The sequence below is a fragment of the Vigna umbellata genome, chromosome 1 (assembly GCF_029865625.1).
Source record: "Vigna umbellata cultivar VRB3 chromosome 1, Vumbellata_1.0, whole genome shotgun sequence".
Classification (NCBI taxonomy): Eukaryota; Viridiplantae; Streptophyta; class Magnoliopsida; order Fabales; family Fabaceae; genus Vigna; species Vigna umbellata.
In genome coordinates, this window is record NC_142165.1 from 14,180,594 (window position 1) to 14,205,420 (window position 24,827).

Below are 24,827 nucleotides of genomic sequence, written 5' to 3' on the forward strand. Positions count from 1 at the left end.
TTCATATTTTACAATTTACTGTTTTTCGTATTTTACTGTTTTTACTGTATTTCTGTATTCCGTTTTACTGTTTCTGTATTACTGTAATTTGGATTATGCAATTCTGTATTTATTGTTTTGCTATTATTAATTACTGTTGTAATTTTATTTTCTAAAATTTACTGTTTTACTGTTTTGACAGTTTTCTGTATTTACTGTTTTCTATATTTTTATTTTTTGTACTGCAGTTTTTCCATTTCAGATTTACTGTTTTTGTTGTAATTATTTACTGCTGTAATTCATTTTCTATTTCTACTGTATTCTGTATTTATTATGTACTGTATTTTCGTTTTTCTGTATTTTAGTTTTCTGTATTTTAGTTTTCTGTTCAGATTTATTTTTTACTGTTTTACCTTGCTGTGTTTTCGTTTTTACTGTAACAAAATCGTTTTTACTGTTTAAATTTCGTTTTACCATTTTAGTTTTATTTTTACGATATGTTTTTACTGATGCTTTTATTTTTGCGTTTAATGTTTTACGTTTTGTTCACGTTTAATGTTCCCGCGTTTATTTTGATGTCTTTTACCGTTTGGTTTTTAATGTTTTGAATTTTACTTCATCGTTTTCACATTTACTGTATTAAAGTTAATTTTCAGTTTAATTTAATTTTACTGCATAAAAACCAAAAACATTCACAACCCCCCTTTCGTGTTAAATCTGAGACTGAATCGTGAAAATATTGGTCCTTGAGAGACGACCTAGGAGTCAAATCCTAGCACTATACTGCATAAATTTTTGTATCAAATTTGTATGACCGCGACAGTCGTATCAGTGTGGTTCGAGGACGAACCAAGCGAAAGTTGGTGGGCATGTGACACTCGGGCACTGACGAGGGCGGGGAATGATCGTCGCTGCAAGAGGCACGAAGTGCAAGGGACACTAACAAGGAGCGGCTCCTGGCAGGCTTTGGCTACTCATATCACCAAAATGCATTTGCTTTTCGGTAGCCTAACCCATAAAAACTCGTGTGACTTTCAATGCTTGTTCAGTTATTTTCTGCCTTTTTATCTTGTGTTCATGTATAAGTAATGAACTCTGCAACTCATCTACCGTTATTTCATGGATGTCCTTGAATTCTTCGATTGAGCATACAATATAATTGTATTTGTCAGATAATGTACGCAAAATCTTTGCTCGTAGATTGTTCAGTTTCTGCTCTTCCAGAATTCTACGTTCTGTTCCTGTGAGTGACTCTAGTATTTTGGGTTCTTCATAACCTTGTTCCATAAAAATAGCCACTTTAAGTAATGTTCAACCACCTTCAATTATGCTCTGTGTACATGATAATTTTGCTTTTTATCTTAGTTACAGTATTGGGTATATAAAGTCCTTTACTTTATTGAATAAAGCAAGCTTTTAAAGCTAGAATTGTGCTTTGATAATATTCTATTTTAAACACTAGTATCAGAGCCCATACACGGGCCTGATACATATATTAGCAAAACACGAGAGAAAAGAGGTGAGCAAAAACATGTACCTGACACAATTTTTCTCTTCTATTCGCTACTTTGCCAAGAACTAATCCTAATTCAACTTCCTCTTTTCACTCCTCAATTTCTGGTTTTTTGTTTGTGATTTTTGACATTATTGTCTCATTATGACTTCCCGATGATAACACCAGTGGTTAGATCATTACAGCAAATTTCTTCATTTTGTTTGTACTATACTCTGTTTAATTCTTTCTTATTTTTTAAGATCTCATGTATCTAATGTATTTTGTAAACATTAATCGACAGCAAGAGGCACGAAGTGCAAGGGGCACTAACAAGGAGCGGCTCCTGGCAGGCTTTGGCTACTCATATCACCAAAATGCATTTGCTTTTCGGTAGCCTAACCCATAAGAACTCGTGTGACTTTCAATGCTGTTCAGTTATTTTCTGCCTTTTTATCTTGTGTTCATGTATAAGTAATGAACTCTGCAACTCATCTACTGTTATTTCATGGATGTCCTTGAATTCTTCGATTGAGCATACAATATAATTGTATTTGTCAGATAATGTACGCAAAATCTTTTCAATGTATTTGTCAGATAATGTACGCAAAATCTTTGCTCGTAGATTGTTCAGTTTCTGCTCTTCTAGAATTCTACGTTCTGTTCCTGTGAGTGACTCTAGTATTTTGGGTTCTTCATAACCTTGTTCCATAAAAATAGCCACTTTAAGTAATGTTCAACCACCTTCAGTTATGCTCTGTGTACATGGTAATTTTGCTTTTCATCTTAGTTACAGTATTGGGTATATAAAGTCCTTTACTTTATTGAATAAAGCAAGCTTTTAAAGCTAGAATTGTGCTTTGATAATATTCTATTTTAAACACTAGTATCAGAGCCCATACACGGGCCTGATACATATATTAGCAAAACACGAGAGAAAAGAGGTGAGCAAAAACATGTAGCTGACACAATTTTTCTCTTCTATTCGCTACTTTGCCAAGAACTAATTCTAATTCAACTTCCTCTTTTCACTCCTCAATTTCTGGTTTTTTGTTTGTGATTTTTGACATTATTGTCTGATTATGACTTCCCGGTGATAACACCAGTGGTTAGATCATTACAGCAAATTTCTTCATTTTGTTTGTACTATACTCTGTTTAATTCTTTCTTATTTTTTAAGATCTCATCTATCTAATTTATTTTGTAAACATTAATCGACAGAAAGATGTAGGAGAGACAAGAAAAACATATTGCTATAGTGCTAAGAAACTATACACCAAATTTACAGGAGGAACCAACATTGTAATAGAGAAATAGAACATCAAACAAAATCAAACATGATTTGCAAATATGTAGTAATTAAACTCCATTAAGGGAGTAAAGAATCGAGTAAAAACCTTTGTCGATGAACAGTTAGGATGATTCAAACTTTTTTCTTCCTCCGGCTTCCAAAACTTTTCTTCCTTCTTCTTTTTCAACTTCTGTCCCCCTTCTTGCTCTCTCTTTTCCCCTTCGCTCTCTTTTTTCCCCCTTCCAATAACTAAAAAAAAGTGTTTATATAATACTTCCTCCAATGTTCTCACTTTCTCATTCCTTGTTACAGACTCTAAAATGATTATTATGCCTAACAAACTAGTACACGTGTGCTTTTCCGAATTGTTGATAATCTTTTGGCAAGTATACCAAATCGTTTCAAGTAATATAGTGAAATAAGTTTAGAGTATCGTTCTCCCAAGGGAATTGAGTTATGTTATCTAACAGTAATTATTTATCAAAATCAATTTAATAATGATGGAAATTTGATTCAAGTTCTAGAAGTAATGAATTGAACAAAATATTAAAATGGCTTAATACCAATTTTGGTCCCAATTTTTATCAACTTTATTCGAAATGGTCATAATTTTTTTTTCGGTTCAATGTTGTCCTAAAGAATGTAATTTATGTTCAATTTAATCCTTTTTGCAGACTACATTTAAATCGTTAACGGCGCATTGTCCAGCTGTGCAATAAGTGAATGTCATGTCATTTAATTGCTGACCTACCTTGACTGAAACATGACACAGCCAATGAGGGACTGCCACGTGGCAGCCCCCTTTCCCATCCAAAAAATTAGGGATTTTTAATGCAAGGGGGAAATGCTTCCTTATGCCTGCGTCACCAGAGGAAAACTGAAGCTTGTGATGGTCTAATTGACCATAGTGGGTCTGTCGGAGTTTCGCAGAAACGAGAACAAACTCCTTTCTCGCGGCACGGTGAGAGTTGTAGCAACGGCGCCTCCGCGAAGGTTCAATCTCCGACGTAGTCGCGATGCGAGAAGCCCACCTTTCTCAAGCAATTTCGCGGCAATAGGACTCGCAATTAAGAGTTTCAATTTGGGGGGTTTTTGTTGTGTTATCTGGTTTTTGTAAATTGGAATATATGATTTTTGTTTCAAAATTGATTTGGGGAATTCTTGGTTCTTCTCTGTTTTGCAAGTGGTTAGGGATTCTGTTCTTCCCTGCAAGTATGAGTTTTGGGTTTTGCGAAGTTGGGGATGAGGGTTCAGATTGGGAAGGTTAGGGTTTCTGAACTTGGAATTTTCTTTTAGAGTATGTATCTGATTTGTTCTTTGGAAGGATGTTGGTTCTGGTGATCATGATTAGGGGTAATCCTTTCTTGATATTTTTCTATGAATTTGTTTTTCCGTTTTGGATTCATTTGATTTGCGATAATGGGTTCTGTGGTGGTTGTTGGATGCACGGGTGGCGGCAATGAAGGTGTTGGTAGGTGGCCATGGGTGGTGTTTTTGGGTGGTTGCTGAACGGAGAAGATGATGGAGGTGCGAAGAAGATGATTGGTCGTGACCGTGGCTACGATAGTTAGGGTTAGGTGGTGGCTAGGGTTTCTGTGTAGGGGAAATTAGGGTTTCTGGAGGTAGGAGATGATGACGACGTGTTGATAAGTGTGAAAAAGAGTTGTTTTTATACTTATAAATGAGCTCAATCTTATAATTATTCATGTTGTTCCTCATTGAAAAGTTGTAATAGGTAGTAGATTGTTATGTAAAATATTGTACAACAAATGGTGTATTATTTAGACTCTGTTAGCTAATTTTCGCAAAGCAAAAGCCAAAATTCGCATTGCCAGAAGAAGGAAATTCGCATAGCGCACAGGTACATATGCGCTGAGCGAATTAATGAAGTTAAGTGGTTTTAAAAGACGTGACAGAAAGATAGAAACATTCTGCTCACAGAAGTTCTGGACAAAAGAACATTTCAGGAACTTCCGGAGATTACTTCAAGCATCAAGACACCATTTTTGCAAGGGATTGCTTCAAATGTGTACGTTTAGATGACTAAGAGTAGTTTTTCTTTCGTTGGAATTGGATGTAATGAACTCACTGTGATGTAATTTTCATGTTCAATATATCGTTGTTCGTTCATATGCTCTTTCTTGAATTTATTATCATTGTATGGAAATATAATGTTATTTGAATGTCTCTGATTACCGAAAAGTAATTTTGAACATGAACATAGATAGAGCACCTAAGTGATTTGGGATCTAGGGATACACTCAATAACTTGGTCATTTTTAGCATCGGACTTAATGCAAATTGTATGTTAAATGGACTAAGGGATTAGCATTTTGATATATAAATTTAGAACTAGTTGCTAAGGGATTAGGACTAGTATGCCTTGATGTGAATGTTTGAATGAAATAATAATATATTGTACAGAGTTTTATCTTCATATTATTCATGAAACCCAATTCCAACAAAGTTTCTTTTAAATATAATTCCTTGCACACCAACTATTTGATAAAAATACCAAAAAGAGTTTCTTGTGTTTTTTGTACACTTTGATGTCTAATTGAGTTTTAAAAGGAAGAATTATCATGTGTTGCACAAGTCCCTTGGGAGAACAATACTTTGAACTTAATGTATATTACTTGGAACGATTTGGTATACTTGCCAAAAAGTTATCACGTGTCAAGGGTGATGTGTCATTTATTGCACAACTGGACGGTGCGCCTTTAACGATTTAAACGACGTTTGCAAAAAGGACTAAATTAAACATAAATTACATTCTTTAGGATAACATTGAACAGAAAAAAAAGGACCATTTCGAATAAAGCTGACAAAAATTGGGACCAAAATTGGTATTAAGCCTATTAAAATTTGAATGTAAAAATTGCAATGTTAAAATTGCAAGTAAGCTTAGTTGGAATTGAGTTCATGACTAACATTACAGTAACTTATTGATCAATAAAATCTGCGCTCAAACATTAACATCACTGTATCTTGGTTTAATCCATTAAAACAAGTTCTAAAGATATATGTTCAATTATTAATTCCTTAAGTAATTAAACATAACCCTTGCATGAAAATATGATGTTTATAAATGACCAGAAGAATTGAAACTATTCCTAGCATTGTTCCTTTTGGTTGCTTTTCTTACGTTCATAATCAAATTTACTTCCCAATACAATTTGAATATATAAAATACACCATACTTCCATATAATGACAAGTAAAACAAGAAAAACATACGAACATAGAAATATATTGAACAGGAATACTACATTAAATGTCAGTCATTACATTCAATTCCAACGAAAGAAAGATTTAGCTACTCCTAGTCATCTAGAACGTACACAATTCTACAATTCCTTGCATACAATGTTGTCTGGATGCCTTGAAGTAGTCTCCTAAGCGTCTCCTGATCTCTCTTGGTATTTTTCGTGCTTGAATGTCAAATGATAGTTTCTGTCTTTCTGTCACGTCTTTTAAGCTAACATCATTTAATTAATTTGCTCAGCGCACATGTGTGTATGTGCTCTGCGAATTTCTTAATTGCTCCTCTTTAACTGATGACATTCGCTCAACGCATAGTACTGATGCGTTGTGCGAATGACTTCCTTCTGGCACTGCGAATTATAACTTGCGCTTAGCGAATTTTGACTAACAACATGTAAACTTTCCTGTACAATAATTACACAACTTTGTACTTCCTATTACTATTTTTCAATGAGTAATAATATGAATAATTACAAGATTAAACTCGTTTATAAATGTAAAATTAACTTTTTTCACGTTTATCAATTACAAAACCGTGAACAAATATTATGACGAGGGAAGAAAAGAAAACACAAAGCCACACCTTATTGGGAATGAAAGAAAAAGGTGGGCCCGTGATACATGTATGAAGTCTCGTCTAATAATTTTTAACTTTTTCCATTTTTCTTTATTTAATTTCTTTTATGCATTTTCTTTTAAATTCTCAACTAATTTGCAATTTGTTCTATTTTTTAATTAATTCTTTTAATTTATAATCATTATGCATTTTTTAATTACATTACACACTTTATAATAACAATCTTATTTTTTTACCCGTACGAAATTAATATATTAAAAACTTTGTAGTTTTGGGTAAATTTAAAATAATCATGATGAGTACTTTAAAAACTCACTTTTAAACTATTTTAAGATATTTGTCAAAAGAATTTTCTTCTTTCAAGTTTTCATAATACTGATTATGTATATTTTTGTGCACATTAAAAATAAATCTACTAAATTTTATTTTTAGCTTTAAAACTAAATCATTTTAATAAATACATAATTATTTTAATTTTATACTTTTAATTAATCTAAAATTTACTTATCATTTTAATCACACTGGGAGATAGGAACTTGGATTCTGTCATCTGTGTTTAACTCTTAAATGTGTTCTTGATATTTGCATTTAACAGATTCAACACGGACAAAGGATTTTAAATGTTGATTTATTGGATGATTTTGATTAAATGTTGACTTAATAATTGTCCACTCAATTTTGTTATCCAAGTCCCAAATATTCTTAAAACAATTAGGAACATTTCTCATGGAGCATGGTTCCGAGGTACATTGTTTTTCTCTCTTTCTCCTTATTATAACTGATGTCAAAAGTTGGAGTAATATGTTGGTACATGCATTTATTTATCATGCTATGCAACCACTTGGGCTGCATTGCCATTTGAATGGTGATGGTGCGTGTTTGATAATCGTAACTAGCACTTTAGTTTCTTCCCCATGTCTAATTTTTATGCAAAGGTGAGAAAATTACATTATTCCTTTTATGATCACTGACTTGAAATCTTGAAATGTGACAATATTACCTATAAGCAACATTTTTAAGATTTATCTAATTCTTGATATTTGAGTAATATATTATATAATCATGTTCAGATAGTCATATAAAACGAAAGATACTACTAAGAGGGATGACCGATCACATATGTCTATATTATGAAATCCAAATAATTAATATAAAGATCGTTTAGTGGAAGATGATTAGAGACCAATAGATATCTCCGAAAGTAAACACTTCTAGACACTCTTTTAAATCAAGATTACTAATAAGTATTACTTAATATGTAATACGTAATGAGTTGTGATTAAAGTTTCATTAATCTCAATCTCATCTCAAAATATTATAATTCTTTAATTTAATCATGTAAATAAATTATTAATTTAAATATAATAATAATTATATTAATTTTTAATACAAATTAAAAAAACAAAAACCTAAGACTAGTTTTTAGGAAAAACACACCCCGGTTTTAGTTTTCTATTTTCTTTTTCAACCTATTTGAAAACCATGTGCACCCATTTTAATAAAAATACTCGTAAAAACATATTTATATTTTTAATTAAATTTTTGTCATTAATTAAAATTATATAACTGATTGATTTTGCTGTTTCTAGAAAATACCATAAATTTAAACAATAAAAACATAAAATTTTGAAATCTTAAATATTAGTACCGAAAATCATTGCTTTCTATTTCATATTTTCTTTTCTAATATTTCATTTATAAATTTAAACATTTCTTTTCTTTCATAAAGATAATCAACATTCAAGAATTTAATTATTTATTATTTAAGTTTATGATATTTTATTTAGTAGTTGTTTTAAATTTCATTGAAGTTAATTTTGTAAAATTAAATTATATTCAAATTTGCCTTTTAATAGTATTACAAAATCAAACTATTGACAACACTTTTAAAATTTTGATTATTTAATTAAATGATTTTTTTCTTTCTATTTGCAAAAATATAAAAAAAATTATATTTATTTAAATAAGAACTATCAAAATAGTTAAATTTATTGTACTCTTAAAACTTATTTAAATAATATAATTATTAAAAGACAAGAATATTTACTCTTCAATCGCAATTTGAGCGCGTGGTTTGGTGACAAATGCGTAGACCCGAAATTTACTCCAAACTGGAAAAGGCAACATGTGTATGAAAATTTAGGACCTCAGAATTTTTGTTTGGTTAAGATTCATCTCAAAATCCCAGCTTCAAAAGGAGCATGCACCTATCTATCTATCTTTGACTGCAATGATTTTCCATTTCCAGTGATCTTTGTATCAATTCTGCACCTTTCTAGAAATAGCTTCCATAAGGGTGTGAGATACGATGGTGGGTGGTGTATCTGTTGTGGTGGAGTCGCACGGTTGCCCATGTTTGTGCGTGGAAGCTCTGAGCAACACCACCACTGTCAGTGTATTCTGCAATAGTCTGAGTCTCACTCTCAAGAGGAGACACTTGCAGAGACGAGCAACCATGAAACTCACTACTTCCTTCCTTCAGAATCACAGTGTTAACACAAGTTTGAAGAAGCAGAACAGGCACAAGAAGAAGACCAAAACACTCACTATTGTCAACGAGCTCGGTGGCCAATATGAAGACACTTTTCATGATGTTAAAAAGGTACTCAAAATAGTAAAGAAATTGTTCAGTGCTGCTATAATCTTGGTATGACACGTAGAATAATGTGAATGATTTTCTGTAAGTTTATAGTATTGATATTACTGTTGCTTGTTTGCAATTTGACTAGCTTCACCTTTGGATGCATACAGCAAATACTCAATTATTTCACATACAAGGCTGCGAGGACTGTTCTTCAGCAGTTGTATGAGATGAATCCACCTCAATATACATGGTTCTATAAGTAAGTCGAATACTTATTGTAGCAAGAATGTTAATTTGTAATTATTGGTTTTGGTCGTTTTCATCATGTGACATGTAAAGTGATTGAGTTTCTAAGCTTTTGACATGGTTGTTCAACCTGAACTTCTGAAAAAGATAAGATTGCAGACATTCTATATAGAAAGTTTCTCAGATGTGTTGGTTCAGTATGATTATTTTACTTGAACTGTGTCATTCAATACTTGTCTCATATTCAGATTTCAGATCATGATTAATTTCAGCGGATCTTGCTATAAATCTAAGCGTACTTGAGAAAAAAGTAGACCACTCATTATCTTGATGTTTTGAGAAAGTGGTATCAAATATCTATTTATGTGAGGTTGACTCATTATTATTGTATATTTTTAGTGAGTTTATCTTGGAGAGACCTATAAGGAGTAGATGGTTTTCAAATTCTTAGTGGACTTAACATATGTAGCTGATTAAGGACTTCCAACACACTTTTCACACCAAAATATATATATTTTGAGCGTAAGACTAAACATTAGTGGATGGACCGAAATAACAAACAACAAATATCCTTCGGATAGACTCCAATCATAGTTTTTATACCATGTTGACTTTTAAGTTTAACTCAATCTTATCTCTGATCGATACGAGACTTTCAACGTCAAATAGTCTCACAGTCTATTTGAGACTGCATGAATGTGTATCTCAATGAAATGCAGACGGATACCTTTCACAGTTTCTAGTTTTCTGCAACATTTATCTGATAGAAACGTTGATTAGCTTTTTGTAAGCATGGTAAGGTTTATTGTTTAGCTAATTGTTATTTTGTGTTTTCTATGTTGACAGTTTCGTTGCAACAAACGATCCAGCTGATAGGAAAAATTTCATACGATCCCTGGGGAAGGTATGTAATCTGACAAGTTATATAATTTGCTGATAATTTTCAGAAAGTTGGTAGTTAGTTTTTTTCTTTTGATTACTCTGTTGTAAATTTTCTACAATTTTGTAATTCATGACATGTTTAAATTTGTTAAATGAAAAGGTACTACAATACAACCAACATTTCTGGTGTCAAGAGTTGCTATTTTTCTTCCTATGCCAGTGTTTTCCAATACTATCATCCTCACAAGCATGCTGTGTCTAAATCACACTACTTTCAGTCTAATTGATCACATGATTTTCTGTAAAACACATGTTCTGATAGTTACATTTGATGGAAAATGTGTGATTTTTTGTTTGGCCCCATTGATAGGAGCAACGTGAACTTGCTGAAAGAGTGATGATAACGCGGCTTCACCTTTATGGCAAATGGATCAAGGTAATTGAACTCAAAATTATAAGCCTCTGTGAAGGAGTAATGCACTTAAAAAAGTTATAACCTTTCTATTCTGCATCTCTTATTCCATGCAGAAATGTAATCACTCTGAGATATATCAAGAAATACATGATGAAAACTTGGAGTTGATGAGGGAAAGGCTCATGGAAACTGTAATATGGCCTTCGGATGACTCAAACACATGAAAAATCGATGAAGTTAGCATGCTTGATATTTTTTTCTTTTTTCTCTTCAGTCTTTTAATTTTACCTTTTCCGAATCTAGGTGTAATTTTGGTTTCAGAGGCAATATTTGTGTCAGAAATTCATTTTTTGTCTTCTTCTCTTAGTATAATGCATTCTGTAAATACCTTGAAACGAAGAATTTACAAGAGGGATGAAAATTTGTACACATTTCTCGTTAGAATGTAACCACAATTACAACATCACTTATAATTAAAAGTCATATTTATGTAATTTTTTTCCTAAAGAACCCCTTTTATTAAAAAAAAACTCGTGGATCTTCTCGTCCTTCTTTTTAAGACTTTAAGACTCAGTACATTATTTAAAAGATTAATAACCATTGATAACTTTTTTATGTCTTAAATATTTTGGAAAGAATTATAGTTGATTCAGTTACTAGTATTAATTTTTAAAATTTATAATTTTTTTATAAATTATTCATGATATTAACTAAAAGTATCTTTATTCAAGTTTACATATTTATATTGGCTTTCTTCTTAATTTTTTTTTATCTATAATACAGCTGTTTTAATTTACTTAAATCCACAAGTTTACTCGCAATTAAAGATATTTTTTCAAAAAAATAATAATAATAAAAAAGTAGTTTAGATTAATTCTTACCAAAAAAATTAAAGTAAAACTTCTAATTTAATTCTCATAAAAATGTCGACATGAGTTTAATTTTACCTGTATGCTACCGTTGTACAAAACATAACATGTACAAACAGAATGAGTGCAAACATAATTATTAGATTTTTTTTAGCAATAGACCATATCTTATTCTTTTGAACTGTAATAAGATTTTTAAAGTATAATAACACGTTGATTATTTTCACTTTTTCAAAATTTAAACCAACTTAAATACCTTTTATTTCAAACAAATGAACTAAGTATAACTCGACCGCTTTGGACTAAATAAATTTTACTTATAATGGCAGCTACATGTATGTAAAAAGGAGACCTTCTATATTTTAGACATGAGTTATTTCTTAGTTTTGTCTAAACATGAATATTTTTATTATTTTTATATAATAATAGATATTAATATTTTGATTATTGTTAGATAATGATAGATAAAAACAACAATTAGGAGTCCGATACAAGTTTGTGGGGATGTTAGACTGAGATGAATTACAAATTATTGATGACATCTCTTCTCACTAATCACACAAATTTGGCAAACTCATTTCGAAATGTATGTAGCTGATGTTATTATAAAATTTCTTGGTTAGTTTCATCCAAAGACAAAAAATAGCTTCCTATTTCGCCAGAACATCAAGGTTTTGTTATTCCAATCATTGTAAACTATCTCATTTTAAATGACATGTATTAAGCTTAATAAATTAATTAATTAATGCGTTGCTACTAATAAAGTACAGATACCAAGTTGGGTTCACAAACTAGTTTTTGGCACTATCAAGCATTCAGATTTTGAAACTAATTCTTTGGGACTGGTTAGAAAAACTGGTCATTTGCTTTTACCCCCTCCAAAAGAAACAGGAGTAATCTGATGACCCAGAAAATAAATTTTACAAGACACGCACAGATCAATTTCGATCATCCCCTTGACATTTTGCTTACACATACAATTCACTCATTTGTCAGTGTTCCAGAATCAGAATGAAATCGAAACTAAATTCTAAAATTGACATTTACTACTCGTATGGTACAACACTAAAGCCTGTAAATCTACTTTGTTCCTCCGACTTACAAAAGGTAATGCAAAGTGAGCAAGAGAGGCTTTGGGGTAACCTGGTCAGGAGTGCTCACAAAATTAAAAAACTTTCACACTGCTCTGACTGGTTCAAAAAAATACAAGTAATTTTATACACCTGCAAAGGAAGCATGAAAAAAAATGTATGACAAAGTAGAATAGAATACCATGTTGAAAAACTAATAGCACCACAAAAAATAAAGTTAAAAAAAGGGTGATAAAGTATGAAAAACAATGAAGAAAAAATAAATATTCATCCACGACCAGAAGACTACTTCGCAGGCCCTAAATAAATATGAACATATCTCGAAGATGAAAGAAATAGAATCATCAGCTCACTGTATAAAGTTGCTTTCCTGTCATAGAATATTGAACCACTGCCAACTTTATACAGTTTTACCATCATGTTAACTGATCAAGGTTACGCTGGTATTAATAACAAAATAACAGTCAACAATACCAATTTTCCATAGCATAATAAAGTTTGCCAGTGATCTCCCTAAATAGAATAGAAATGAACTTCTAGAAAAGATGACAAGGCATTGACATACATCAACTCATACGTACCATATTTGATGCTGAAGCACAAGACTGGATACACCTTACATGAGTTCTATCAAGATTTCTCTTTGCCTGTAGCTCAAGGGATTTGAATGAAGTAACTGATCACAATTAATTATCACCATAAGTAATAATCTGCCCAAGTGCCTGTCTAGCACGAAGCTGCACCAACAAAAGAAATTATTAAACGACTGCAGGAAGTATTTCCACCAAAGCAAATCTAAGCGTGAATATATTATTATTTACATGTATTCGAGTCTAGAGGAAGTAAAGAACAAGACCAGTTTGAAAGGAAGATTAAAAGACCTTCACATCCATGCAAGGATCATTGACCATCTTCTTGATTTGAGAAACAATTCCAACACTACGCAGTTTTACAATCCTATCAAATGCACCAGGACTTGAAGGAAATGTGAGATTTACTATGACCCAAAGGGCAGATGGCCGTAAACGACTGTCATTGCTCAGCAAAAGCTGGCTAAAGAAAGAGTGAGACCCGTTTTCAGCTTTTGAAAAGAGTAGCTGCATGACAGCTTCTTTATGAGACTCATTTCCACATGCAATATTGCTGAGTAAGTACATCCCCTACACGGATAGATAACAATGAGCTTGAAGGATAATATTTCGATACAATTGCAGTTCCTTTTTTCATATGCTTGTTGAGTTAATTTGTTGTTTTTATCTTGTCAGGGAAAAAGATACTTTGTTCAACCTTTGCACTTCCACTGAGATCTTCAAAATTTATTAATTTCCTACATTATATTCTCCCTAGTAACATTGACAGAACCATGCTCTCAAAATCAAAGTGATATAAATAAACAAGAGTTAATCTCAAAGTTAATAGATTGAATAATACAAGAAAAAAAAATATGAAAGTGGATCTACTATTGTCCCCATAAACATTTGATGCAACTGATTTACAGTGGTAGATGTTAAAAATATAACCTAGTCATAGAGGCTTCGGTACCATGGCATCACCGTTCTTCTAAAAAAGGTTTAACTCCCACACAGAATAGTTAGGCTTGTGCACTGTCCACACTTCAGGCCCATGGGGTTTTTGGGTGAGTGAGTGTGCTAGAAATATAATATAAAAACCATTCTTATGCCTTTACCTAATAACTTAAACTTATGGGATAGTTAATTCTTCATAATTTAGATCTTGAACCCTCACTTGTTCAAACTTATAAAAGGTCATTTTGTGATATGTTGGGGACCAAAAGAAGTCTATGCTAGGAGAAATAAGCAGCACATAAGGGCTGTGACGGAGATCTAAATAAAAGAATATTCACTAGTGGGCCCAAATCGACAACTTGCAGTGTGCCAACGGTGTTTGGAGAGGATTTTGTCAAGGAGAAAGTTTATAGAAAGCATATACAGAGTCACGAGAAGCCTGGGTGGAGATTGCTTATTCTCTGGGTATCTTTCTTTTCATCTTTTAGCCACTCAATCTATATTTTCCAGCTGGCCTCTGTAATCTGTTGTAAGGAGCAGGGATCTCTCATTGCATAAACAATTTTTTAGAATTTCACTAGCATAAACACATTTGATGAAACCAATCATCTTTCCTTCCTCACTTACCTACATCTCCTAATGTATAAAATAACCCAAAAAAGAGGGTGGACAGAGGTAGAGAAAGGAAAACCATAACATAATCATAATATATATCATTAGATTATAACATCAACAACAATGTCCATTGTAATGATTGTATTCCTCCAATGAGTGTTTCAAAAGCTGTTTGCAACCTGTATCCCAATTTCAATTTTTGAAGATTTTTGCAATTGCCTTCCAACAGCATCCAGTATGATACCATCTTCAGCAAAAGCATATTCAACACAATCTATACATCCATCAACCAAATTGCGAACAAGGGCCAGAGCTTGTTCTTGGACAGAAGGCTCTGGATCTGCAGTGTATAAAGAATCAATGACAGTTCTTTTGGTGCACACCAATCGATCAGAAAAAGTAGGAATTGGCAATAAAGATCATTACCACAGATAAGGCTAGCTACAGAAGACACTGTCAACTCCACGAAAACTTTTTCCTTACACATTTTATCCGCAAGAAATACCATGTTCCTCAAGGCCCATACAGCATTTAACCGTAAAGATGAATCCATAGACTTTGTCAATTGGACAAGCTCCTTTATACCTCCACATTCTATGAATTTTGACTTCTGTGGAGTAAAGTCGATCACTAGGTTGCTAATAGCACCAAGGGCCGCAACCTGGTAACATGGGAAAAACTATGCTTACTAATTTTATGAAAACTAAGGGAAAATTCATTTGAACATGAATCAATAAGAAAGAAAAGAGGGTAAACAAAGTTCTGTGGAGAAAATGTCATATTGGATATAATTAAAGTTAAGCTTTTAATTTAATCAATATAGGTTAACATGTATACCATTTGTGACAACCTCGTTAAGACCAAGATAAAAAAATGCTTCTAGACCTCAGTAATTTGAGTTTATTCAACAATACACCAGATTCTCCTGTAACTTGTCCATTTTTTTGTATTTGACACAATAAGAAAATACTTCTGAATGTTACGTTGTACAACAGTTTAATCCAAAAATTAACACTTTAAGTCAGATCACTCTACTCAGCATGAATTGCAATATATCTATGATACCATTCTTCCAAATCCAATGTTAACTTAATGTTACCTTATTTTCTTATTTTAACAGATATCGTGTTTCTCCTTGTGTACACTTTATCTGCACATTTGTTGGCTACATAATAGGCTACTGTTTTGTTAATTGATTCTATCAATATTTGGACAAATTCTATCTAGTGGTTTCCTTGTAATTAGCTGAAGTTTAGGATCTCTATTCTGTGTAAAGGTTGGTGCCTATTATCAATAAAAAACTTCAAGCGAGTCATTCACATTTCACAGTTTATATTTAGTACTGAACTATTCAAATATTCACTGCACACATGTTGAAAAGAGTCAACACAAGCATGTACCGCCTTGAAAAAACCATCAACAAGCATCAGTAGGATAAATGGTTAGCATTTCAAAAATAAAATATCCAATGGGTGATACAACATTCAAATACAAAATGGAAACAAATATTGCAGATATTATTTATGACAAAAAAAGTCTACCACAGTTTCCTAATTATTAGGCAAATATTATTGAGTTAATAAGAAATTCAGAACTAGACCAAGTTAATCCATCAAGCCCTTTATAAAAAGCCTAATCCCTTAACAATTCAAGTTCAGGCTTAATCTACAATCAATACAGGAACAGGTGAGAGAATACAATCCAGGTTATCATCAGAATAGCTTGCACATATTAACCTTAAATTATGCATGTAATTAATGTTTTAACACTCAGATTCCACTGTTTAGATTTCAATCCTTTAGCATGATTAGCAGGCAATTTCCTGTCTGTACTTCTCCAGGAAAGAAAGCCTGCATATACTGAATTAACTTACAAAAAACTAGGAACATTGTAAATGTGATAAGACATACTTGGACAGAAGTAGAACGATCAGATAGAAGCCGAACCAAAGTAGTTATAATCCTTTCATTCGTGAAATAACCTGCACTCAAATTCTGAATGAAATTTTATGAGAATTACTTATACATAGCATGAAAGGCAGAGTGTCATTAGTCACAAGTAATGCACCTTGATTGAGCGTGAGACATTTTTTAAGCAAATGCAAGCTGCAGTGCGAACATTGGCCTCATCATAGCTTAGGGCATCAACTAATATATTCAAGACCTGTATTCACAAACAGTGAAGGAGAAATTGCTAGGGGACTTAGCGTCTAAGTTCATAGTTTACAGGGGCAAATTTTTCCATTACAAGATTCAGAAGAAACCCAAATAGCTTATCATCTAATCCATGTATCAGGAAAAAACACATTACACAATGTCAAACATGTTCAATTGTTCATGTTGCAGTGAGTATATCTACATCACATCAATAAATGCTAAATTAACTACCACCCGTATATAATTCAATTCAATACCATTTCATCATGTTAATAGCCAATTGGGGGATCCCATTCTTTACCCCAGATTGTGGTACCATTAGTTGACATATTTACAAAGTTTAGTCAATATCACACAAGCTATTTCTGCTGAAAAAATAAGCAAAAATCGCATTTACATGGAAGCTTCAATATTTTTAACTGAGCAAGCGCTACCAGTAAGAAAAAAAACATGAGCCTGATGACACAACCTTAAAAAAAGTTATCCATTTAAGAGAGAATAAATATAAAGCATACCTACAAACGAAAGAAAAAAGTTGGCTGAAACCCACAGCATCAGTTTCCAGACTGCAACTTAAAAACCCTTAAACTGTGTTTAACATTAAGCTAAATTGTTCTAGAAAATAACTGCATGTACACACAAGCATGGAAATGTGATGCTTCATGCTTGTCGCCAGTGTTACACGATAAAGACAAACCATTACAACATGGACGTAGCCAAAATTACAATGACACAAAAAGGAGGAACAAGAGACAAAAGAAAAATCCAATAATAACATTATAGAGAAGGCTACATTCCAGTAAATAAGTATCGGGTTAAATTTGTAGGTTTCTTTTTAATTTGCATTTGTTGTTTACATTTTCCAAAGCAAGGAAGACAACAATACATGAGGTGGGGGGAATTAAAAAATGGTTCTTTCCAAAAAAAAATATACGAGTTTTACTAGTAGTTTCCATGAAACAACAGACCTGCAATGAAAGAAACTTAGACCGGCAACACTCAAATTTTGAGCAAAGAGCAGCTAGGGCTAGAAATATTCCTTCAAGACGTTTGGGATGTAAAGCACAATTTTGCAAGTGACTGTTGAACTTATCGATAGCATTTGCCTCAAATGCTAATTTCTGCACATCTTTTTCAGCAACTAAACTTGAAAAGGCAAAGCAAGCATTGTCTCCAACTTTACCGGAATCATCCAGGAGCTCAAGTAAAATATTTATCAATTTGGTTTCAATTCCTGTGTCTTGTAGATAGCAAGAAGAGGAATTCTTTACACAAATCAGGCACAGGGATGCTAATAACCTTGTCTGAGAATACCTGTCCTTGGTTAATTCAATTATTGAACTCAAAGCTCTTCGATTTTGAAGGTCCACAAATTTAGAGACAACTTCTGGATTGTTTTTAAGAATTGCAGCAATGGACTCTAAACTAGAATCTCGTTGGCTTAGAGAACCATCAAGAAGAGTAATAAGTTTTTCTAAAGCACCAGCACGGCATAATATATTTTGTTCATCACTTGTCTCACAAGAATGAATAACAATGCTTGCGCCTAGTCCGGTAAGATTTTCATTTCCACTTTTCAGTAGTGAAAGAAGAAATCCCATGTCTTGTTCTTTATAAAAATCATACTTCGGAGCTAGTTTTGATTGATAAATCATTCTTAAAGAGCGAGCAGCAGCATCTACGACCTGAAACCAAAGGGAGTCAAGTCTATTAGATCATTAGAAAGGAGAAAAATAACACGTATATCACATATCACAAAAATATTAATGAAGGTTAGGCAGGTATGTTTTGTTGTAACCACTGCATGACACGATAGAATAAAAGGCATAAAGAAGTCTTGAAAAATATTAAGGTTAAATAGAAACAATAACGAATGCATTCCTGAAACCTCTGTCATTCAACCTACACTAAAATATGAAAGTACAAAGTCATTAACTTGGTAGATCATGTCCACACCCCACTGACTGCATTAGATCGTAATCGATCTAGCCCTCACAACTATTGTCAACAGCCTAAATACCCACTAGATGCAGCGAAACAAAAACAACATTTATTCAAGCATACATCGCATTAAAAAATGTTTCATGTAACGGTAGGAAAATATAAGTTATGAGGACATTAACAATTAGACTCCTTTGTGTTCCCAATTTTACTATGCCAAGGATATGAAGCCAATTCTTGGCCCTTCCAATTTCTTTACCAATGGCATTCACTTAACGTTCCATTTTTCCATCCCTGGGCTCCACCCTATCATCTCCTAAAAAATATATGTAGTTCTTGCCGTTACCATAGTAACCAGTACCAACAGAAACGTAGCAAGGTTACACTACATCAACATGACACAACCTAACAAAGACACAGAAAGACAGGATGACGAACAAACTAAAATGCACACGTTCAAAAAACTGCAGTTGATTACAAGATAAACACATTACTATTTCCAAACAGTTATTCCATTCCGAACTTCGAATGTATGACAGAAATGCAAACAGCTGCTCATCATTTCTCGCAACACAACATCATCTTAAGCACCAATGTCTGAGAAACAAAATACGAAAAAGAAACTCGAGAAAAAAAAACGCTCTAACTAATCGAATTTACCTTGTCGTCAGCGGCAGAGAGGAGCCGGATTAAATGAGGGAAAGCTCCGGCGTCGAGAACGGCGCGGACGCCGGCGTCGACGCCGCAGGCGAAGCTGCCAAGCGCGGCAGCGGACTGGACGATGAGGCTGGAGCCGGGAGTGGAATCAGCATCAGCGCCGGCGAGAACAGCAGCGAGGACGGGGACGGCGCCGAGCTTGATGTAGGAGAGTTTTTTGGTGCGGTTGCCGATGATCTGGTTCTTAACCTCTCGAATGGCTTTGAGTTTGATTTCGCAATCAGAGGAGGCGAGGCGATGGAGAATCAGATCGGAGGAAGGACGCGTGGCCGGCATGGTGGCGGCGGAGGAAGCTCATTCACGGCGGAGGAGAAGGCGCGGCAACCTTCTCATTCCTGAAATACGATGGCAGAGGAGAAGACAGATCTTTTTTGTTTGTTTCTTGAATTAATTAGTTATTAATTTTTAGGAGAGGGAAAAATTAGGGGTATTTATTTATGAACGGATAATATAGTGTTGCTGTTCAACCCCCTTCACAATTTGGAAATGGCGCCCTTTCTTTCAATTTCTGCTTCCACGCTCGTTTTATCTAAATATAACACAAATTTTAAAATTTATTATGGATTACATCTTTTTGTTCTTTATATTTTAAATAAATAAATAAGTCACGTGTATTAAAATTTAATTTGTAAATAAAATAAAACATATTATTTGCATTTCAAATTTTTCTTTACAAAATTCTAAACTGATACATAACTAATTTTAAAATAACATTTTTGTATAGATCACATTTATTTTCTAGGTAGCCAATGCTTTGTTACCTTCTTTTGCTTTAGTTTTTCTTTCCTCCATTTTGAGTCCTTCTATAGCTAAACCATGCACGGTAAAAGTTCTGAACAGCAACAACTGTTGTATTCGAACAAAATAATAATAATTACGCATTTAGTTCTTATATACAAACTTTATTTTTTGTCTTAATAGAATAAATTACGTATTTTGATTGTTTGATTAGATATACCATTTAAAGTTATCAAAATTGAAAATGGTACGCGTAGAAATTAAAAAAATATATATTTTAAGTATAGTTATCAAACTCGCGAGTTAAACCTGTCAACTGGAATGAGTTTATGTTTCTAGGCATAGCTTCCGAGTTAACTTGATTGTAAACTTGTTTTCTGTGTAAACTCGATAGTATCGTGTAAAATTGCAAGTTTGAAGCGATTTTAGAAGCTTGAAAGGGGAAAATTAAGAAAAAACAGTTGTTTGGGATTTAGGGTTTCATGCTCTATCACTATCTCTCGCGTCCCTATGTTTCTCTCCATAGCCATTGTCATCGCCTCGCCTCCTTTAGGTTGCCATTACATGCGCTCGATCGCACTCCGTTCACGCTTCGTTCGTTGTCATCATCACGTTTGTTTCATGCTCGTCATTCCGCTTACCGATGCATATTGGTCTCGCCTCCTTCCCACTACGTCACTCACTGTTGAGTGAAGTTATTTTTTTAACAAGGTAGTGAGCTGAACACTGTTTTGTAACAGGTAAAAGAAATTGTTTTTTTAAACAATAAAACATAAGTCCTCTACCCTGCTACAGTTCTTTTTTTATTATATATTTATTGGAATGCATCAAAACTAATGACAATAATCCAAGTATTTATGTTTTATAATATTTATTTTTATGAACAATACATCTATAAATTTTATTTATTTAAAATTATATAATTTTATAAACTTATTTAAATTAAGATATTATCTATATAATTTTTTTCATCTGAAGTAAACTCTTATGAGTTTATGATCGAATTTGCGAGTTAAGTTTACTTCACGAATTTATGTAAACTCTCCGAGTTTAATAACCTTAATTAAGTATCACAATCAAAAGTCAAAGTTTATTTTAGACAAATATTTTTAATGTGATAAAAAATAAAACAACCAGAGCGAGAGTGGAACATTAAATTCAGATGAACCATACTTCAAAAACAACATTATTTTGCATAAATGTTGTGAACATGTGAATAAATAAGGAAAAAGAAATGGGAGAATTGCTATACAAAAGAATTTTACAATAAGAGAAATAAAGATTCTTTTTCCTGCACCGGCTAGGAATTATGTTAATCGTATCAGCATAATATTTCAGAAACTAAACAGCAATGAAACTGCGTCACACTTGACACAACATCATAGTGAGAGCAAATTAAACAATTCAGAAATCAAAATTGCAGGCCCGAACGAATTCTAATTCATAGTCAACATACTTTGTCCAAAGTGGCTTGAATTGAGACAGTGCAATGTCAAGCCATGGTTTCATGTTCCCGTTGAAGTGCACCACTGCAGCATTCTTGATCTCATCCATGTCAATGCTTGGGTTATAGCCAAGTCCCAGAACATGCCATGACTTATCCAGTGGCTTTGTTGTTGAGTAATATGTGATTAGACCCGGTGGCAGTGTCCCTAATTTCCATAGTGTTCTGTTCTCGTTCTGCAGCAACATGAGCACAACACGTTAAACATGAAACGACAGTCTCAACATAAAAAATAAATAGATTGGTATGTGAGTCCATAACATAAAGTACAATTATTTCTATTCTAGCATATGAATATGCAGCCTCTAGCACCATTACTAGTAATGTAATGATGGACGTAACATTGAGCTTGATAGCGTCAATAGATACAATGTTACAATACTAAATGTTGTTTGAGAATGCAAAATAATGAATGACTAAAGTGTTGTGATAAAATACTAAATAAGAGTTAAGTCTTACAAGATTCTGCCAGTAATGATACTCTTCTGTGCATTTTGTCCTTCTCCAAGCATCCAAATCGAAGAAGTTCATTCCATAAGCCCATGCACAAGCCTTTGGACTGAATTTTTCTCGAATCAAGGGGTGCGAGAAATTCATGTACTGTGCATATCTATGGAATGATCCGAAACATGTTTCTACAGCTCCATTCACCTTGCCATCCATATCAATCTTCCATAGCCCAGTAAGGTCCTTCTGAACCACAATGTCATCATCCAAAAACAAAATTTTATGCAGTTTTGGATACATTTCCGGCAAGTAGAACCTTAAATGGTTCAATATTGACAAATATTTGGGATTCCTAAACTTCATATTAGTTGTGTCCTTTGTAGCATTCTCGAGCTTGTTCTCAAAGTAAAATCTTTGCAGGTTAGCAGACTCCAACTGTCGAAGGACTGGAACATAAGAAGAATTCAGGAACTTGTAGTCCTCCACTGCCTTAACCTCAATGTGTGCACCACTGTAATCCTTAAGCTTAAACATCACCTGCATTGCTCCAAGGTTCATCTTATCAGTCACAACATGAAACACATGCTTGTGCGGCTCCTTTGCATTCTTCATTGCCGAATTGACCACAACAGATGCTGCAAGGACATTGTCTGAGAATAAGGCATAGTGGTACAAGTTAGGATCTTGAACTTCTGGAGGAGTAATTTTTCCCTCATCTGAATACTTTTCAGGATGGGCGATCCTCTCTTCCATCAACCTCATGGAGAGACAATGCAAGCCCTTTGAAATTGACTTGGCAGCAATTAGGCTTGAGAAAGCTCCTTGTTTCTTTGCCTTTGTTAACTGCTCATTCACAGAAAAAATTGTATCCTTCAACTTCTGAATCTTGAGCTGGTTATCAAAGGACTCCTTTGCATCCCCTATCACCTGGCGCGTGGTTTTAATGCGCTCTTTCACTTCCTTCTCCAATTGACGAAGCACTGATTCATCAACATGGGATAAATCATTGCCGAAAAGAGGCCTGTATTTAGGTTTGTTCATTAGAGCTATGAAGTTGCGAGATAGCTCTGCGAAAACCCTAACAAGCTTTGAGCTCTCAAGCTTGACCTTGCGTGCATAGGAAGCATACAGAAGAGCCAGAGAGCGATGGTCATCGGCTTGCTTGCAAATCTGGTCCAAACGAGGCTTGAGGGGATCTGTTTTCAGAGCAAGAACGGGTCTCCTTGTTGATTCCAATCCGTGTGCAACACCACCATTAGCATCCTAGTTCACCAGCACAACAAAATAGTGCCCTAGCTTCATCAAAAAAATTCATTTCCCAGGAAAATGGAAGGACGAACAAAGAAAATAATAAAGATTTTCCTTTTGCACTAATGAAATTTCCACTGAAAAATCCCTTGACTACAATAAGAAATCAAAATAAACCCCCGTTTGCTTCACAGTAAAATTAGCACGGATCAAGACTAGTTCAAAAGCATAACAACAATATTTGTCCTTTCTCAGGAAAGGCAAACAAATTAAAGAAAATGACATACTTTTTCCCTTTTCTATCCATTGAAAATTTCTCAAACTACAAGAACAAATCAAAAACGCATGTCCTGTCTGTTTCTCAGAAAAAAAAAACAAGGAAAATGATAAACTTGTTTCCTTTTCTAGTAGTGACATTTCCATTGAAATTTTACTCGACTACGAGAACTAAACAAATCAAACAAAACATATACCCAGTTTCTTTCCCAATAAAATTATCACGCATCAAGCCTAGTTCAAAAATACAAAAACGAATCAATATACCTTCATCAAATCTCTGTGCTTTCCAATAGTAGAAAAATACAAACTTCTATCATTTCTGGCAACACTGTCATCTCTGTTACCCGAGAAAATTCCTAAATTAGCTCGCAACTAGGTCCGAACAGGATTGGATCCCGACCCATTTGAACCCCTGCGATAAGGTCCAAAACTAACCCCACCCCACCAATTTTCTCTTCGAATTAAGCTAACCCAAACTACAAATGAACCATATTTTGAAAAATAAAAATAAAAAAAGTGCGTGTTCCCCCTGGACAAATCACAGAACGAAAACAAAATGTAAGGGGTTGAAGAATACCGTGTGATGGGAGGAATGAGAATGCGTGACGAGAAAAGATAGAGCGAGGAGAATGCAGAAGGTGATGGAGATGGCAGAACTGGAGAGAGTGAGAGTTGAGATGGCGGAATGTGGAAATCGATGATTCACCATTTTGGTGTGAGCTTCAGAGAGAGTGATGTTGGATTGATTCAAAAGAAGCGTCACTCGCTGGCTCGCTCAACTCAACAACCAAAATCATGCACTCTGGTTTTCTCTATCACCACCTTTTTCGCAAAGAAAGACAGAAAATTAAGGCGCAGATTTCACATATTTTTGGTAGATTTTAACTCCAGAGTTGCGGTAGTAATTGTTTGAAGACACCAACAAAAATAATACAAACATGAAATTTCAGACTCAAATACGAAAAGA

The 24,827-nt window shown here is 33.6% G+C and overlaps 3 protein-coding genes across 4 annotated transcripts; 1 reads left to right on the top strand and 2 right to left on the bottom strand.

The window, feature by feature from the left end:
- Positions 1-8,769: 8,769 nt before the first annotated feature.
- Positions 8,770-11,158, top strand: LOC124835568 (chaperonin-like RbcX protein 2, chloroplastic). Its single transcript, XM_088096510.1, has 5 exons — positions 8,770-9,204; positions 9,354-9,445; positions 10,279-10,336; positions 10,685-10,750; positions 10,843-11,158. The coding sequence occupies exons 1-5, from the start codon at positions 8,911-8,913 to the stop codon at positions 10,951-10,953; spliced, it is 621 nt and encodes a 206-aa protein (XP_087952636.1). The 5' UTR covers positions 8,770-8,910; the 3' UTR covers positions 10,954-11,158.
- Positions 11,159-12,479: 1,321 nt separating this feature from the next.
- Positions 12,480-20,074, bottom strand: LOC124820004 (uncharacterized). 2 transcript variants are annotated; one of them, XM_088096526.1, is made up of 9 exons: positions 19,588-20,074; positions 17,955-18,671; positions 16,898-16,993; positions 16,741-16,824; positions 15,257-15,491; positions 15,010-15,170; positions 13,571-13,849; positions 13,255-13,426; positions 12,480-12,821 (listed from the first exon to the last, which is right to left on the bottom strand). In XM_088096526.1, the coding sequence occupies exons 1-8, from the start codon at positions 19,918-19,920 to the stop codon at positions 13,376-13,378; spliced, it is 1,956 nt and encodes a 651-aa protein (XP_087952652.1). In that variant the 5' UTR covers positions 19,921-20,074; the 3' UTR covers positions 12,480-12,821; positions 13,255-13,375. The 2 variants fall into 2 exon arrangements, with proteins under 2 accessions (XP_087952652.1, XP_087952646.1); XM_088096520.1 differs by having other exon boundaries at positions 13,271-13,426; positions 19,588-20,072.
- Positions 20,075-21,554: 1,480 nt separating this feature from the next.
- On the bottom strand, positions 21,555-24,791 carry LOC124823342 (galacturonosyltransferase 8-like). The gene is made up of 3 exons (XM_047295568.2): positions 24,438-24,791; positions 22,346-23,596; positions 21,555-22,062 (listed from the first exon to the last, which is right to left on the bottom strand). The coding sequence occupies exons 1-3, from the start codon at positions 24,567-24,569 to the stop codon at positions 21,787-21,789; spliced, it is 1,659 nt and encodes a 552-aa protein (XP_047151524.2). The 5' UTR covers positions 24,570-24,791; the 3' UTR covers positions 21,555-21,786.
- Positions 24,792-24,827: the final 36 nt, after the last annotated feature.